This window comes from Oncorhynchus mykiss, chromosome 13 (genome assembly GCF_013265735.2).
Source record: "Oncorhynchus mykiss isolate Arlee chromosome 13, USDA_OmykA_1.1, whole genome shotgun sequence".
In the NCBI taxonomy this organism is placed as follows: Eukaryota; Metazoa; Chordata; class Actinopteri; order Salmoniformes; family Salmonidae; genus Oncorhynchus; species Oncorhynchus mykiss.
This window is the reverse complement of record NC_048577.1, coordinates 43304795-43323529: the sequence shown is the minus strand read 5'-3', so window position 1 is coordinate 43323529 and position 18735 is coordinate 43304795. Positions and strand designations below refer to the sequence as shown.

Sequence of the window (18735 nt, the reverse complement as noted above, 5' to 3'; positions counted from 1 at the left end):
ATGGGGGAGCAAACAGCATTTATAACCCAAACGCACTCACACGCATACACTTTAAATCTGGTTTATAATGAAGAAATATCAACTAAAAGAAGGCATTTTCTTAACCTCACTTCTCTCTGATCACATGGGACAGTGGATGATTGGTGACACCTTTAAAATCCATTCACACTGGACCCCTCCCCCCCCCCCCCCCCCCATTTGGCTGCCCATGCCGTTTGAGAAGAAAAACATGTTTAGGTAACAGCTGCTGATGCCCGAGGGAAGAGAAACGGCAGAGAAATGGGAGAGAGGGGAGGGTCGAGCTCCAAGTCACACAGCCCTAGAAATGCATGTGCTGGAGTTAAAAGCACTTGGGGAGATTCCTGCTGCTAACTGTCCAATCAGCACCCAGAGCACAGAACCTCACAGCACCCCATCCAGTATTGTGGCGGGAGGAAAGTGGAGGCTGGGTCGTACCAACAGAGAAGGATTGAGGGGAAGGAGTCACAACTGTTTCTTGGCACCTGTCTATTTCACTCAGGGGGGGGGGGTTACACAGCAAAGACAGCTGGGTAGACAACAAAGAATTGATGTAGCACCCCCTTCTCATTCCAACAGCCCCCCACCGCTCCCCCTGGACTAACATGATGTTCTGTACAGTCGGTATGGCCGCAACGTGCGACATACACACAGCTCAACACTGCTAATTTACAGAGACATTTGCAGAAGCCTGGACCTCCTTGAGGGCCCTGAAGCACAGCCAGGACCACAGAACATGTTGGGGCAGCAGGCTCATTAGAACATGTACACAGTTAACCCCTCTTGCTGCCAGTAACACATCTACATATTTAAATGATAAAAAACAAGTTACGTTACACAATACTAGTCACAAAACACTGAGCGTTCCTCAATGTGTAGGCTATGTGCATGTGTTTGTGGTAGAAGAGAAACAACAGTATAACTCCACGCAGTAATCTGAGGCCTTGCCTTATGCAACGTATCAAAACTAGCTAGGTAAACATCAGTCGAATCAACTGCATATTATTTCAAAACATAGAAAAGAGCAAAGTATTTTGTTCTTTAGTTGTTCCAGGTCTAAACCTGCTATACTGGATAGGAGCGTACAGAAAACTAGCTATGACATGAACTCACCGTCAACACCGCAGGATAGTACAGCCCCATCATTGTCTGCACAGGAAGGAAGAGTCTCTCTCTCTCTCTATTCCACTCTGAATGTGGTCTGTTACCATCCGCCGGGAAGCACCTTCTGTCCACGTCTCTCACAGATTCAAATTCTCCCTCGCTCTCCGCCAGTGTTCCCCCTTGCCTTAGCACCACGCAAGCCTTGTGTCCTTGTCACTCTCCCCCTCTTCTCTGTTTGCCCCTTGTCAGTTCTCTCCTCTGACAGCGCAAGTCTCTTCTTCCTCCGACGTGTGTCACTTCTCACTCACACTACCGCTCCTGCTCTGCTCGGTCATGGCTTCTGCATGTTCCATCCCCCTTCAAACTTTCCCTCTCTGTGAGCCTGGCTGGGTCCCTCCTATCCATCAGTCTCTCCATCCCCTCCCCTCTCAGGCTAGGTACTGACAGGTTAGGAAGGAAGGAGCTGCTGTTTGGCAGCCCTGAGAAGAAGACGCTCCGTTTCACACTGTAACGCTACCCACTGCATTGCAGGTTTTTTTAATCATTTATTTATTGGATGGCAGCTTGTCAACCCCATGTTAGGCTGGCAGGCAGGCAGGCAGGCAGGCAGTCAGGCAGGCAGCTCCCCCTCACCTCCCCATGTTCATTACCCAGAGAGGAAACAGCTTCAAACTGCTACGGCCCAATTCTACACCTTCACAACATGTATATTTATTAATCTGCATTGCGCTTTTTCATTTCCTAATCTACAGTACTGTTGGGGTTCGACGGGAGAGAGGAGTGCAGTTCCCCTGCACTTCTTGTTTTTTTCTCCCATTTTCTGCCCTGCCTGCAAAACGTCTATGCCAGTATGCAGACATCTGCTGAGGTTGGCTACTACAGAGGGGAGAGAGAGATGGAGAGAGGGAGGGAGAGAGGGACCAAAAGAGGTGATGGGAGGTGGTGGGAAAGGGGTAAGCGAGAGGCTGAGAGAGGCAGTGGATGCGAGCGAGAGATAACGGGATAGAGATAAAAGGATAAAGGGATGGGGGAAAGAGCGAGGGATGACGGGATTAGGGTGTAAGTGAGGAGGATGAGAGGATGAATGGGGGATGATCTAAGGATTAACTACACAGACTGAACACACTGATAAACACACAGATGCACAGCCATATTTATTGTGCACCCTGGCAGGAATACAAACACACACATGCTTTCAAACAAAGGGCTATTTCCATCACACACATACATTCAAACAATGCCCCTCCCCCAAAAAACACAGATCATCATGAGGCCATGCATATAGGGATGCACTGATATGGGCATTCTGGGCTGATGCAATAGTCCTAATCAATATTTTCTTGTCCATGGTGGATTATATATTGATATGGCAATATTAATTTGAAGGCCAATAAATGTATCCCTACATACCAACGAACAATACATAGCTCTACTAATTAGGTAGATTGAATTTATTAGACTATTAAAGTAGTAGGCTGGTCCAGCCGGAGTTAGAATACCTCATGATAAGCTGTAGACCACACTATTTACCAAGACAGATTTCATCTATTTTTTCTTAGCTGTTTATTTACTACCACAAACCGATGCTGGCACTAAGACTGCACTCAACAAACTGTATAAGGCCATAAGCAAATAATCATGCAGAGGCAGCACTCCTAGCGGTCGGTGATTTGAATGCAGGAACACTGAAATCAGTCTTCCCGCAATTTGTGCCAGCATTTAACCTGTGAAACTAGAGGCGAACAAAAACTCTAGACCACCTTTACTCCACACACAGAGACGCATAGCAAAGCTCTCCCTCCCCCTCCATTTGGCAAATCTGACCATAACTCTAATCCCCTGATTCCCGCTTACAAGCAAAAACTCAAATAGGAAGTAGCAGTGACACCCTCAATACGGAAGCAGTCCAATGAAGCGGATGCTAGGGTACAGGACTGTTTTACAAGTCAGACTGGAATATGTTCCGGGACTCATCCGATGGCATTGAGGACTATACCACATCAGTCATTGGCTTCATTAATAAATGCATTGATGACGTCGTCCCCAAGTGACCGTACGTACATATCCCAACCAGAAACAATGGATTATAGGCAACATCCGCACTGAGCTAAAGGCTACAGCTGATGCTTTCAAGGAGCGGGATACTAACCCAGACACATTAGAAATCCCACTACGCCCTCCGACAAACCATCAAACAGGCAAAAGCGTCAATACAGGACTAAGATCAAATCCTACTACACTGGCTCTGATGTGGCAGGGCTTGCAAACTATCACGGATTACAAAGGGAAACCCAGCCGCGAGCTGCCCAATGAAGTGCGCCTACCAGGTGAGCTAAATGCCTTCTATGCACTGAACCATACGTGAGAGCGCCAGCTCATCCGGACAACTGTGCGATCACGCTCTCAGTAGCCGATGTGAGTAAGCCCTTTAAACAGGTTAACATTCACAAGGCTGCGAGGCTAGACGGATTACCAGGACGCATACATGCGCTGACAAGCTGGCAAGTGTCTTCACTGACATTTTCAACCTATCCCTGACCTGGTCTGTAATACCAACTTGTTTCAAGCAGACCTCCATAGTCCCTGTGTCCAAGAACGCCAAGGTAACCCGTCTAAATGGCTCGTAGCACTCACATCTGTAGCCATGAAATGGTTTAAAAGGCAGGTCATGGCTCACATCAACACCATGATCCCAAACACCCTGAACCCACTCCAATTCACATACAAAAAGACAAATCTACGTGAGAATGCTATTTATTGACTATAACTCAGCGTTCAACACCGTAGTACCCTCCAAGCTCATCACTAAGCTAAGGAACCTGGATATCCTGACGGACCACCCCCAGTTGGTGAGAGTAGGCAACACATCCACCACGCTGACCTTTAACACGAGGGCCCCTCAGGGGTGCATGCTTAGTTCCCTCCTGTATTCCCTATTCACCCACAACTGCGTGGCTGCGCACAACACCAATACAATCAATATAAGTTTCAGGACGACACGATGGTGGTAGGCCTGATCACAGACGACGATGGAACAGCCTATAATGAGTGTGATGCCAGGACAACAACCTCTCCCTTAACGTCGGCAAGACAAAGAAGCTGATCGTGGACTACAGGATACGGAGGGCCAAGCACACCCCCATTCACATCGACTGGGCTGTAGTGGAGCGGGTCGAAAGCTTTCAGTTCCTTGATGTCCACATCACTAAGTATCTATCATGGTCCAAAAACACCAACATAGTCGTGAAGAGGGCACACCAACGCCTCTTCACTCTCATGAGGCTGAAAAGATTTTGAATGGGCCCTCAAATCCTCAAAAAGTTAAACAGCTGCACCACTGAGAGCATCTTAACTGCCTACATCACTGCCTGGTATGATAACAGCTCGGCCTCCGACCGCAAGGCGGGTAGTGCGTATGGCCCAGGGTAGTGCGTATGGCCCAGTGCATCACCGAGTCCAAGCTCTCTGCCATTCAGGACCTCTATGCCAGGCAGTGTCAGAGGAAGGCCCTAAAAAAAAGTCAAAGATTCCAGCCACCCAAGTCATAGACTGTTCTCTCTGCTACAGCACAGCAAGCAGTACCGATGCATCAAGTCTGGAACCAACAGCACCCTGAACAGCTTCCACCCCCAAGCCATAAGGCTGCTAAATAGTTAGATAAATAGTTAACCAAATAGATACCTGGACTATCTGCATTGACCCTTTTTGCACAAACTTTTTTGACTCATCACATACACTGCTGCTACTGTTTACTGTCACCTTATTCCTAGTTATATTTACATATCTACCTCAATTACCTCATACCCCCTGCACATCGACTAGGTACTGGCACCCGTTGAACCAAGTTATCGTTACTCATTATGTATCTATTATTACATGTTTTACTTTTCTTTTATTTCTAAAAAGTCTTTCTCTGTATTGTTATTAAACTGGGTAGCGTGAGTTTTCTAAGGTGCTGGATTTAGACTCCAGTCTCTATGGAGGTGTGGGTTCGAATCCCACCTGTGCCAACGTTGATGTTACCTTGGGGCGGCAAGTAGCCTAGTAAAAATCTGTCATTCTGCCCCTGAACAAGGCAGTTAACCCATTGTAAATAAGAATTTGTTCTTAACTGACTAGCCTAGTTAAATAAAGTTTAAAATAAAAATGTTAAAACAAATTAAGGGCCCCCTCAGTAAGCATTTCACTGTGAGTCCACACCTGTTGTTTACGAAACAAAAATACATACATACAGATTAAAGGATAAAACACAAAGCCAGGAGGCTTATTTCCATTGTGGTCCTCAGGTATGGATGTGATTTTGCTGCAGTAAATGCACAACACAATACTGCACAACTGACCCAACAGTCAGAAGTTATCTCTTCTATATAATCAGAGCCAGATACAGCACTGTGTGGTCACTGTATACTAAAGTCTTCAAAAGCCAAGTTAATAAACAGATCACTGACCATTTCAAATCCCACCGTACCTTCTCCGCTGTGCAATCCGGTTTCCGAGCTGGTCACAGGTGCACCTCAGCCACGCTCAAGGTACCAAATGATATCATAACCGCCATCGATAAAAGACAGTACTGTGCAGCCGTCTTCATCGACCTGGCCAAGGCTTTCGACTCTGTCAATCACTGTATTCTTATCGGCAGACTCAATAGCCTTGGTTTCTCAAATGCCTGGTTCACCAACTACTTCTCAGATAGAGTTCAGTGTGTCAAATCGGAGGGCCTGTTGTCTGGACCTCTGGCAGTCTCTATGAGGGTACCACAAGGTTCAATTCTCAGGCCAACTCTTTTCTCTGTATATTTCAACGATGTCGCTCTTGCTGCGGATGATTCCCTGATCCACCTCTACGAAGACGACACCATTCTGTATACATTTGGCCCTTCTTTGGACACTGTGTTAAACTTCCAAATGAGCTTCAATGCCATACAACACTCCTTCCGTTGCCTACAACTGCTCTTAAACGCTAGTAAAACCAAATGCATGCTTTTCAACCCTTCGCTGCCCGCACCCGCCCGACTAGCATCACTACTCTGGACGGTTCTGACTTAGAATGTGGACAACTACAAATACCTAGGTGTCTGGCTAGACTGTAAACTCTCCTTCCAGACTCATTAAATGAAACCAAAATGAAATCTAGAATCGGCTTCCTATTTCGCAACAAAGCCTCTAATCATACCCTTGTAAAACTGACCATCCTACCGATCCTTGACTTCGGCGATATCATTTACAAAGTAGCCTCCAACACTCTACTCAGCAAACTGGATGCAGTCCATCACATTGCCATCCATTTTGTCACCAAAGCCCCATATACCACCCACCACTGCGACCTGTTTGCTCTCGTTGGCTGGCCCTCGCTACATATTAGTCGCCAGACCCACTGGCTCCAGATCATCTATAGGTCTTTGCTAGGTAAAGCTCCACTTTATCTCAGCTCACTGGTCACGATAACATCCACCCGTAGCACACGCTCCAGCAGGTATAGCTCACTGGTCTTCCCCAAAGCCAACACCTTGTTTGGCAGCCTTTGCTTCCAGTTCTCTGCTGCCAATGACTGGAACAAACTGCAAAAATCGCTGAAGCTGGAGACTTATATTTCCCTCACTAACTTTATACATCAGCTAACCGATCGCTGCAGCTGTAAATAGCCCATCAAATCTACCTACCTGATCCCCATATTTGTTATTTACTTTGCTGCTCTTTTGCACAGCAGTTTTTCTACTTGCACATCATCATCTGCACATCTATCACTAGTGTTAATTGTAATTACTTGCTACTATGGCCTATTTATTGCCTTACCTCATGCCATTTGCACACACTGTATATAGACTTTTTTTTCTATTGTGTTATTGACTGTACACTTGTTTATTCCATGTGTAACTCTGTGTTGTGGTTTGTGTCGCACTGCTTTGCTTTATCTTGGCCAGGTCGCAGTTGTAAATAAGAACGAGTTCTCAACTAGCCTACCTGGTTAAATAAAGGTGAAATAAAAAATAAAAAAATATATACTGACTGACTGGGACCGTCATAATCATCATGGCTTCTGTAGCCTAAACATGATGAGGAGAGGCACTAGACTCATACTACAGGACCCTACCAATCTCCAGACAAACCCACATACGTAGGGTTTTGGCTAAGCCACCATGCAGGGGCGGCAGGTAGTCTAGTGGTTAGAGCGTTGGACTTGAAACTGACAGGTTGCAAGATCGAATCCCCGAGCTGACAAGGTAAAAATCTGCCATTCTGCCCCTGAACAAGGCAGTTAACCCACTGTTCCTAGGCAGTCATTGAAAATAAGTACTTGTTCTTAACTGACTTGCCTAGTTAAATAAAGGTAAAATATATTTTTTTAAATTATAAACATTGACACAGCCAAAGCTACAGGTAGATCAACCAGCGCAAAACAGCTCTTAGGAACTCCAGCTAGAGTGTAGGCTAGACTAACTCCTCCACCCCTTTGCATGACAACCGGCTCAACACCTATGTGTACCCGATTACATCACTAAGAACTAGCTAGCATTAAATCATTTGTTGTATGTTTGACTAGTCTTGAATCAAATAAGTAAGTTATGATCCAAACAAACACATGGGAACCTAACTATTTTAACAACCTTACCAAATGCATGTTACTTCAGACGTTTCTAGCCCAATTGCCTCAGCAGGAATTTCTGGCATCCCCATTTTTTTCGCAGGGATTTCTCTCCAAATCTAACATTGGTAAAATTATTTTTACATCAACAAATAATCTTTAATTCATTACATTTTCATCTCTTATCAAAATTAAAAGAAAAACAATTACATTTACTCAATAAAGTTGTATTTTTTAAATTATCTTTCCTAAAAATATTTGTATATTGTCCTATACAATAATATGCACTCTTAATTTTTATTTAAAAAAAAATATTTTGGCAACCCCACCGCAGTTCCCCCGTGACCCACTTTGAATACCACTCATCTAGCCTATATATTACCTCACCACAGAAAGGTTAACTTCAATATGGTGGCTCACTTGCTTCAGTCTCTGTCCTCCGATGCTCTCACTTTCCCTCTCTCCTGCCTCTTCTGCTTTCCATCCATCCACCCCTCCTCCTCCCCCTCTCTCCAGCACAAGCAGCGAGCGAGCTGCATTCCCAAGAAAGGAGATGGCAGGGGTAGAGGAACGCACGTTGGAGGAAAAAACACAATGAAGATAAAGCTGTGGAGACCCATTATGTTGAGAGGAGAGGGAGGGCAGGCAGGCAGACCAACACCCCCCTCCTGTGGCTCTGCCAGAGACCTGCACTCACATCTCAGCCATGACAACAGACAGAAGACACAGCACTGTGCTGCTGCTCCCAGACCGATAAGAGACTCTCAGAAACAGCCCTGTCTGGTGCACATAAGGAACTCATTACTGGAAGTGATATTTAAAACTCCGTCCAAACCCGGACGACGCTGGGCCAATTGTGCGCCGCCCTATGGGACTCCCAATCACGGCCGGATGTGACGCAGCCTGGATTCGAACCAGGGACTGTAGTGACGCCTCTTGCACTGAGATGCAGTGCCTTAGACCGCTGCACCACTCGATATGGAGGGAGACCACAAGAAATTAGAGCGAGAAGGGGAAAGAGAGCAGGGGAATGTGGATTGTGGAAAAGTGTGCACAGCAGCCAAGCAGATCAAATTGATTCAGAGAAAATGTCACAGTTTCTGTAGGCGATGTTCGTGTTGGGCCTTTGAAGTACTATAATAGTACTATAACGTGTTTCATGAAACTCCATACATCCATCAACTATACCTAAATTAAAGGAGACTTCAGTAAGATGGTACTCTTACCTGGCTGTGGGGTGGGTATCCAAGGAAACCTGGGGTTAAAGGGTCGTTGTTCTAAAAAAAAAAGAAGAAAGAAAGAAAGAAAGAAAGAGAGAGAGGTAAGGGTTTGGAAAATGTGATGCGATTCAACATGAGTCTAACATTTTGCAGTGAAGTCACTTTTCAGCTTCAATCTTCACCCCTAACAAAGTAATATGCTCCAGAGGAGAAATAGCCTAGCTGTTACTTGTGATGGGGGAACAATGTATACAGTAAGATATCAGGATGTCATTTTTGCATTATTGCAAAATTATGTTTGTATTTTTCCTTCTTAGCTTGTTCTCCATCTTGTTTTCAGCACTTTCATTAAAACTCGTTTTCTCATGGCTCGCTCTAGTCCCTCTGCAGCAAACGTAGGGTGAGCAATATGTTTGGAATCACAACACATATAGAATCGTGAGAATCGCAATTCATATCATATCGGCACCTAAGTATCGTGAGGGCCCTGGCAGTTCCCAGCCCTATCTGTTACGGTATACCCTACAGCCCAATACATTTATGAAAATACGTATGGTGCAGGAAAGAAGCAGGGAACTTAAGGTGGCACATTTCATAAAGGATTATACAAGTTAACATGATGACTCTTTTGGTTTAGACCCGGAGCGCTGCCTCAACCATGTAGAGCAGCTGGTGAATCATTCTGCAGCCAGGCCAGGTCCTTATTCAGCAGACAAAACAAGTTGCACTCCGCAACAACAACAAAGAGCACCCTTCCCCCAGTCATGCCCCAGAATCTAGTGTTGTGGTTAATTGATCTGTAATTACTTCTAATTAGATTATTTCTGTCGACCCCTCCCTCTCCCTCTGGCAGAAGAGCCATTGTTCATTGCAATGTAATGGAAGGGAAAAGAACGGGGGAGAGGGGGCAGGATATAACAATAGGGGAAAAGTTAAACCAAACGATGATATTGACAACAGTAAGGAGAGACGATTACAGCGATCCCGTCTGACATGCTAGCAGTACACTGTGCAGGGAAAATAGGCAGAGTAACAATCATTCTCAGGGAAAGGAGGGTGGAACATCCTACACGTGTTAAAAAGGGCGAATATGTTTCCATTGTGCTTGTGCTAAAAGACGAGAGTCAGAAACTCATTATAAATTCATACATTATCTCCATTAGCTTCCATTCAGTGAGAGGCCAGTGCTGGTGTAATGTAGTAAAAAGGTGGTCGTGGCCTCTTCATTGTAAACAGACAGAGGTAACCTCCTGCTTCTGCCCCAACCTGCTTCCTGGGGGAATTGGTCCCTCCCTACTATAATTTTTTCAACCAATCATGGGAAAGGTCTGACTCAGGATGCCATGGCGACAGCACGGGAGAGATGCCCTCTCAGAAAGCTAGCTGTGCTGGCTGTGCTTACTACACTAACCCTGGATGGGGCTCCACAGCCACGCCACAATGAGACATGGTGGTGGTAGAGGGAGGGAGTGGCAGAGCAAAAACAGGGAGGGGACAGAGGAAGGAAAGGGGAATGAGGTCAATCAAACAAGTAGAGAAGGACAACATTTGACAGGGCACAGAGAGCGTTTAAGTCGTGAGCAGCAGAAGTGAGTGACAGACTGATGCTGTCTGGACAGTACAGACTATAGCATACATGACTCATGCCAGAGGAGTGAGATGTATGCTACTCAGTCCAGCAGTGTCCGGTCTACCTCTCCTACATAAAACAGCCCGCTCTTTGTCTCCCCCTCTCCACTTCCTGTTTCATCTGGAACCAATTCCCCCCTCGTGCCTAGTCCCCTGGGGGAACACACTCTTCAGTGCGCCGCATTAAAGTGGGAGAGCCGCGGAACGGACAGTGCTGTATTCAGCAACACACGAGGTAAAAACACTGGTAGTCTTCAAAGACTGGACAGTGGAGGACTGATGATGATGCGACACACTGAACATTTGAAAGGATGCAGGTCTCCAATGCCTCTGGCAATGTCAGAGTTACACACTCGTGTTTACAAGGCACCATCAGTGGAAAAACAATGTAGCGCATCACTTGGAAACCAGAACTACCCCACATGATACATAAGGCTGCAGTAAAAAAATGATTTGTTCCAGTAGAAAGGCAGGATGAAGAGGGAGGACTTTAGGTTAGAACAGGGGGAGGGAGAGGAGAAGAATTTGGTAACATCTGGAATCAATCTGTCTGGAGGAAAGGGGGAGGGAGACGAATGGGGGATGGAGGGAAAAGAAAGAACAAGAGAGTGAGATGGAAATTAGGAGAGAAAGACAGGGGTGGAAGAATGTGGGGATTAAGAAAGACAAAGACAAGAAGTGAAAAATACAGCAAAAAGAAGAGACCAAGAAATGGAGACAATGACTCATACCCCAAGAATGTCATGTGACTTATATTTCCTTAAAGGGTGGGGGAGGGGGGTCTGAACTTGATACTCATTGTTAAAACACACACACACTTTCTTTTGCGGGGCATATGGCGCTTTGGTCTGCATATCAGGGCTGCTTTGTCTGTAAAGTTTTTCAAGTTTTTATTACGCTCAACGAAACTCAGTCCCTCTTCCATGCAGATACAGACAGTAATTTAACAGGGTACCAACTACTTTGGTATTAATTACACTCATTTACAGTAGAGGGGTAGTTATGAGGTGTGGCTGCTCTGAGGGCCAGGGCTCCAGACTCTACGGATCAGAAATGTACACACACCTCATACAGTGACTTTCTCTCTGTATGCTCAAGTAAAGGGCGTCGCTCTGCTGGGTTTTTCTCTCCCCCACTTTCTATTTGAGGAAAAGTCAAGAAGTTGAGAGTTGGAGCAAATGGGCAGAAAAAGAGAGCAGTGGAGGGAGGAGGGCAAAATGGCATGAGGTCAACAGATGGTGAGGGAGGAGGGGGATGGGGAAGAAGAGATGGAGGGGTGGACAGAGGGTGGTACGCTGAGGAGCAGAGGGGACAAAAATAAGGAGAAAGAAGACAGGATGAATCAACGTTACCGACAGGGAGACATTCGCAGGCGGAGATGAAAGTACATATGACAGTTTGGGGGCAGCGGGGTAGAAGGGGAGGTGACAACAACCAGTGTCCAGGGTTAACATGCGAGTGTAAGTGGCAGGCCCTGCATCTGATTAAATGAGTGGCGGACTGTAAAAAAGGGGGGGAGGGGGGGGGGGAGTTTGAGCACTGTTGTGTTGAGCAACATCTTGAAGAGAATTTTGTGCTTATCTCAAGGGGTGAAAGGTCAAGGGTGACACCGTTGCATTGCGCTCAAAGTTCAGTGACAACCATTAGTGAGTGTCCACTAGTGTGCTGCACATTATAACTCCTACTTTTTTCTTTGGGGTTTTAATGACAGCCAATGTTCCCGCTATTACTAGTCAACATTCCCTGGTAGCCTGATAGTTTCAAGGAATACTGCACCTTTGGAGCTTATCTGTGCAAAACTGTATAATCTTAATGGTTTGTTTATATCGTAGTTTCCTCTTCAACACTCGCCCACCCTCTCCCCCCTTTACTCTCCTCTCCTTGAAGCGATCAGTCTGGTTAATGCCCTCTCCTAAATGAGCTTTGATCTCGTTAGCGCGACACAAAGCCTCTTTACTGCCAACGATAGGATAAATCTGCTCTCGGGGAGCCGGAGGGAGGCATATAGAGCACACTGTACACTATCAGGCTGGACTAGGCTAGGGCACATCAATACTGCATAGTGGGAAACAGAGAGAGAGATTGGACGGTAGAGACAGTGAGCAGGGGTGGGGAGGTTTGTCTCACAGGCAGTGCACACTCAAATTCTATGGACCAGGAGTTAATTAGCAATCTGGAAATATGCCTTAGGGGGAGGATGACGGAAACCAAAGAAGAGGATGGAGAAGAGAGGACACTCCTCTCCCATTTAATATGTCAGCCATGATTTAGGCTGTTACCCATCCTGTCCTCTGGGTAGCAATGAACATCAAATAGCTACCCATCGACACACCAAAAATATTTTGTGAACTCATCTTCTCAGCACTGAACATGATGTCACCTACTTAATTACATTAAGCACCACCATTGTAATTTCCTAATGTTTACCCTTAGTTATCGTCAAACCTAAGCTGCATAGAGGATTTTTCTACAACTTTCTCCTTCTCTCGTGTTAAAATGTTCTCTCATACTGTAAATCCTGCCTTCTATCCTCCTGTTTCCTCCCTCTCTCCTGTGGGCGTATTTCCAGCCTGATCCACAATGGCAGGAGATCAATATAAGTGATTGGCAGCGAGATCCTGTTGCACCTCTCATTGTCACACCAGCTACACGTAACCTTTTGTCATCACCATTCATCCATTATATGGTGTGAGGAACATGGCCTGCCCATTTGTCATTGCAATAGGTATGCAGCAGTACCAATTGAAACATTTTCCCAATCCCCAGGATTCAATTACCCACAGCTGACCCGGAACCATGTTTGACTGCTGCCTCAAACAAAAACACTATGTCAGCTATTTTCAATGATGCTTACAGATACTGTATGTGCATGTAATATCACTGTTTAGCCGAAGAGCAGAGTACTGTTGCTATGCTGTATCAGCAGTCAAGTCATGGAGAGGCCCATAGCTAGAGGCAAGGTATCCTATCCTAAAGCCCCTTTCCTTCCTACTCCCTTATTCACGAATAGGGGTCTGTTCTTTGTCTCTCCCATAGTGACCCCTCCCCCAACCCCCTGTCTCTCTCCTCTTTTTAGCACCTAGCTCCAATCACAGACCAGGGGGACTGGCACAAATTACTGTTCCCAATGCGAGTACCCTCCTGTGTCGGAGGCTTTGATGTGATGTCCAACGACAAAGACCTACCATAATGGTAAAGGCGGGAATAGCAGTGTGTACATATCTGCAGTGCACGTAAATTCATGAAAGGCATTTATGTATCGTCGGATATATGCTGTAGCGTAACTGTCACTGCCGAGAAGCTGTGGGCTATCATATTACCTTTGCCTCGGCCATAATCATGGTGTTAGTGTAGCTGCCACGAGCACAGAACAATGTGCAAGACACGTTTTGTACCTAGATTGTAATTCTACTGCACGCTCGTTACTGCAGTTGATGCGACGAGGCATGCTATTGATAGGCGGGCCTGCCTGTCAGCAGAATCATGACCCACTGATGTTCTTGAAACAATAGACGTAGCGTGCTATTGAAATGAAATCGTTTAATGCAGGGGTTACAATGTTGCACACATTCAATGAAAACAACACATTGACCGGAAACAAACAGCAATGTGGCTTCATTTGTTGATGTTCTACTCCTTACCTGTCCAATGTCACCAACACCCACCGTCCCGTCTATCCTTGGCCGTTTGCACTCTGCTCCTGCTAATTCGGTCAAAGCTGCAGCTGTTTGCTCAGGATCCCCTCGTTTCATTCCCCGGACGATTGCTGCTGGACCCCCGGTCGTGTTCGCGTGGGGTCCAGTCGCTGTATCAATGTCCTTTTCCCGGTCCATCATTCCCCGAGAAACGGGTAACATTATGGATGCGACGTCGGTCGACATTAACATTGGACGGCAGATAGTCTACACTTACAAGTCTAGCTATTTTTTTTAAAACCTTTTACTTCTTCCCTATCCTGGGATAAGTAATGCTATTCCCTGAATGTGCAAATAGCTGATTGTAGCTGGTCTTCTTGGCCAAATGTATTGTACCGCTAGCAAGATTGTTATTGTCTAATCAATACATAACACCATGACCATGTGTGGCTCGTGCACATTTCACACGATTACTAGCGTTAGAAAAATAGTCACAATAGAACACGTAAACCAAGTAAATACAAAACACTAATTCCTTGCTAATTAGCTAGCTACACATTCCGCTAGCTAGCTAACGATACTTCTATCTTCGCCGAATATCGAAAATGTTAGGAAATGATTTGAATCACTAATCTTCTCCTTGCGAAGCCAATGCGTCCTCCGCTCCCAACCAAATATATTTTTTAAGCCTTTCTTTGCTTTCACCTTCTCTTTCTCCTAGCCTTTTTTATCACCCTTCTTTTTCTCGCAGTATGTTCAGTGAATTCTAGTGGCGTGTACAGACTGGCGAGGAACACGATTTCCTCTCTATCGTGTACGTCCCGATTGGTGTGGTGTGGAACGGGCCGCAGAGAGTGCACTGATCTGGTGTCAGTTTTTTCTCCATGTGCTAAGATTACGATAGGGGTAAACAATTTAGACGGGTCCTAGATCTGCCCTCTCTATATTCCCCTCCTTTTCCTCTGTCGTATTCCCTCCTGCACCCCCCTTCTCTTTTTTTTCACCATAACATACACAGTGGCATTTCATTTAGCGTAGCCTCCCTCAAATGTATTTTTACGGCTTTTGTCATTACCGAAAGATTACATTGAAATAATTTAATTTCGTAAACATTTATCGTGTAAATTGGTATGTTTATGTTTAGGGGATTGTTTGTGTGAAAATATGAGACGGCTTGCCACGATTTATGGCGAGGTATTTGTCTTCTTTTTTTTTTACGACTGCGCACACCCCACCACCCCTCTGCATGAAGCGTCCATGCTTGAGCGAGTGTTCAAATCAAGGAATAGAGTATAAAGAGTTTCCCCACGACGCTTTAATTGACTTTCACTAGTCAGATGGCGGTGATACAGCTAATGAAGCGGAGGGGAGGGGTTCTAAAATAAAGAGGGAATATATTGGGATAGGCCTAAAATAACACACAACCAGCAATTTAACAATGTAGAATACGTATGTGTGAGAAAAGACGCAGGGTAGTATAGGCCTGGCTGCACACATGTTAAATATGATCTATTATAAACCACTCAAACCTAGGCAATTTCAAAGGCGAATTATTTTACAGGACTGATATGAAAGCATGTTTTTTTATGATAGTGCGACGCCTGGTGGATATCAAACAACTTAATCAATGGACATGCAAGTGACACGTTTCAAGTTTTTAATGTCACATGCACAAATCCAGGGAAATGCATTTCTTGCAAAGCTCTAAACCCAACAAAACTGTAATGAATAACAATGTAATAACAAATAACATAAGATAGAACAAAAACACACAAGAAATAAGAAAAACATGAGAAAGTAAGTAAGAATAATATATACAGGGTCAGTCAGCTTCAGTACCATATTTACAATGTGCAGGGATACTGGAGTAATAGAGGTAGATCTTTGGGCTACCGAGTGGCGCAGCAGTCTGAGGCACGGCATCTCCATGCTAGAGGTGTCACTACAGATCCTAGTTCAATTCCAGGCTGTATCACAACCTGCCGTGATTGGGAGTCCCATAAGGCGGCACACAATTGGCCCAGTGTTCCCAGGGTTAGAGTTTGGCCTGGGTAGGCTGTCATTGTAAATAGGAATTTGTTCTTAACTGACTTGCCTGGTTAAATAAATCAAATCAGTGGAAGCTGAAGGGAGGACAGCTCATAATAATGTCTGGAATGGTGCAAATGGAATGGCATCAAACACATAAAAAACATGTGTTTGATTCCATTCCACTTATTGTGCTCCAGCCATTACCACAAGCCCATCCTCCCCAATTAAGGTGACACCAACCTCCTTTGGTAGATATGTATAGGGGTAAGGTGACTAGGCATCAGGATACAGTGCCTTGCGAAAGTATTCGGCCCCCTTGAACTTTGCGACCTTTTGCCACATTTCAGGCTTCAAACATAAAGATATAAAACTGTATTTTTTTGTGAAGAATCAACAACAAGTGGAACACAATCATGAAGTGGAACGACATTTATTGGATATTTCAAACTTTTTTAACAAATCAAAAACTGAAAAATTGAGCGTGCAAAATTATTCAGCCCCCTTAAGTTAATACTTTGTAGCGCCACCTTTTGCTGCGATTACAGCTGTAAGTCGCTTGGGGTATGTCTCTATCAGTTTTGCACATCGAAAGACTGACATTTTTTTCCCATTCCTCCTTGCAAAACAGCTCGAGCTCAGTGAGGTTGGATGGAGAGCATTTGTGAACAGCAGTTTTCAGTTCTTTCCACAGATTCTCGATTGGATTCAGGTCTGGACTTTGACTTGGCCATTCTAACACCTGGATATGTTTATTTTTGAACCATTCCATTGTAGATTTTGCTTTATGTTTTGGATCATTGTCTTGTTGGAAGACAAATCTCCGTCCCAGTCTCAGGTCTTTTGCAGACTCCATCAGGTTTTCTTCCAGAATGGTCCTGTATTTGGCTCCATCCATATTCCCATCAATTTTAACCATCTTCCCTGTCCCTGCTGAAGAAAAGCAGGCCCAAACCATGATGCTGCCACCACCATGGTTGACAGTGGGGATGGTGTGTTCAGGCTGATGAGCTGTGTTGCTTTTACGCCAAACATAACGTTTTGCATTGTTGCCAAAAAGTTCAATTTTGGTTTCATCTGACCAGAGCACCTTCTTCCACATATTTGGTGTGTCTCCCAGATGGCTTGTGGCAAACTTTAAACAACACTTTTTTATGGATATCTTTAAGAAATGGCTTTCTTCTTGCCACTCTTCCATAAAGGCCAGATTTGTGCAATATACGACTGATTGTTGTCCTATGGACAGAGTCTCCCACCTCAGCTGTAGATCTCTGTAGTTCATCCAGAGTGATCATGGGCCTCTTGGCTGCATCTCTGATCAGTCTTCTCCTTGTATGAGCTGAAAGTTTAGAGGGACGGCAGGTCTTGGTAGATTTGCAGTGGTCTGATACTCCTTCCATTTCAATATTATCGCTTGCACAGTGCTCCTTGGGATGTTTAAAGCTTGGGAAATATTTTTGTATCCAAATCCGGCTTCTTTAAACTTCTTCACAACAGTATCTCGGACCTGCCTGGTGTGTTCCTTGTTCTTCATGATGCTCTCTGCGCTTTTAACGGACCTCTGAGACTATCACAGTGCAGGTGCATTTATACGGAGACTTGATTACACACAGGTGGATTGTATTTATCATCATTAGTCATTTAGGTCAACATTGGATCATTCAGAGATCCTCACTGAACTTCTGGAGAGAGTTTGCTGAACTGAAAGTAAAGGGGCTGAATAATTTTGCACGCCCAATTTTTCAGTTTTTGATTTGTTAAAAAAGTTTGAAATATCCAATAAATGTCGTTCCACTTCATGATTGTGTCCCACTTGTTGTTGATTCTTCACAAAAAAATACAGTTTTATATCTTTATGTTTGAAGCCTGAAATGTGGCAAAAGGTCGCAAAGTTCAAGGGGGCCGAATACTTTCGCAAGGCACTGTATATGATAAAAAGAGAAGCAGCAGTAGACTGTAGAGTCAGTATAAATGTATGTGCATATTATGTGTGTGAGCAAATGATGGCGTGAGTGTTGGAGTGTCTGTGTGCGTGACTGTATAGGGACCTGTGAGTGTGCATAGAGACAGTGCAAAAATACAATTCAGGGGTCAACTCTGATAATCCATGTAGCCGTTTTGTTAGCTCTTTAGCAGTCTTATGGCTTGGGGATAGAAGCTGTTCAGGAGCCTCTTGGTGTCAGACTTGATGCACCAGCACCGCTTGCCATGTGGAAGCAGAGAGAACAGTCTGTGGCTTGGGTGGCTGGAGTCTTTAACAATTTTCTGGGCCTTTCCTGATATAGAGGTTCTGGTTGGAAGGGAGCTCAGCTCCAGTGATGTACCGGGCTGTCCGCACCACCCTCTGTAGCACCATGCAATCGAGCGTGGTGCTATTACCATACCAAGCAGTGATGCAGCCAGTCAAGATGCTCTCAATAGTACAGCTGTATAACTTTTTGAGGATTTGAGGGCCCATGCCAAGCCTTTTCAACCTCTGGAGGGGGAAGAGGCGCTGTCATGCGTTCTTCACGACTGCA

General features: G+C 45.0%; 1 protein-coding gene across 11 annotated transcripts in view; it reads right to left on the bottom strand.

Annotated features, from left to right (window-relative positions):
- Positions 1-15162, bottom strand: part of LOC110486461 (RNA binding protein fox-1 homolog 2) — a 39030-nt gene extending 23868 nt beyond the window's left edge. For 5 of the 11 annotated variants that reach the window (XR_005035550.1, XM_021558086.2, XM_036941145.1 and 2 more), the window contains exons 1-2: positions 14195-14462; positions 8931-8981 (exon numbers count right to left, since the gene is read on the bottom strand). Coding sequence is in view for 10 of the 11 variants with exons in the window: in XM_021558086.2 (XP_021413761.1) it covers positions 8931-8981; positions 14195-14440 (297 nt within the window). In the remaining variant the exon portion in view is untranslated. Of the gene's footprint in view, positions 1-1131; positions 1549-8930; positions 8982-14194 lie in introns of those variants that run through there. The other 6 variants (XM_036941152.1, XM_036941151.1, XM_021558083.2 and 3 more) reach the window with 6 other exon arrangements.
- Positions 15163-18735: the final 3573 nt, after the last annotated feature.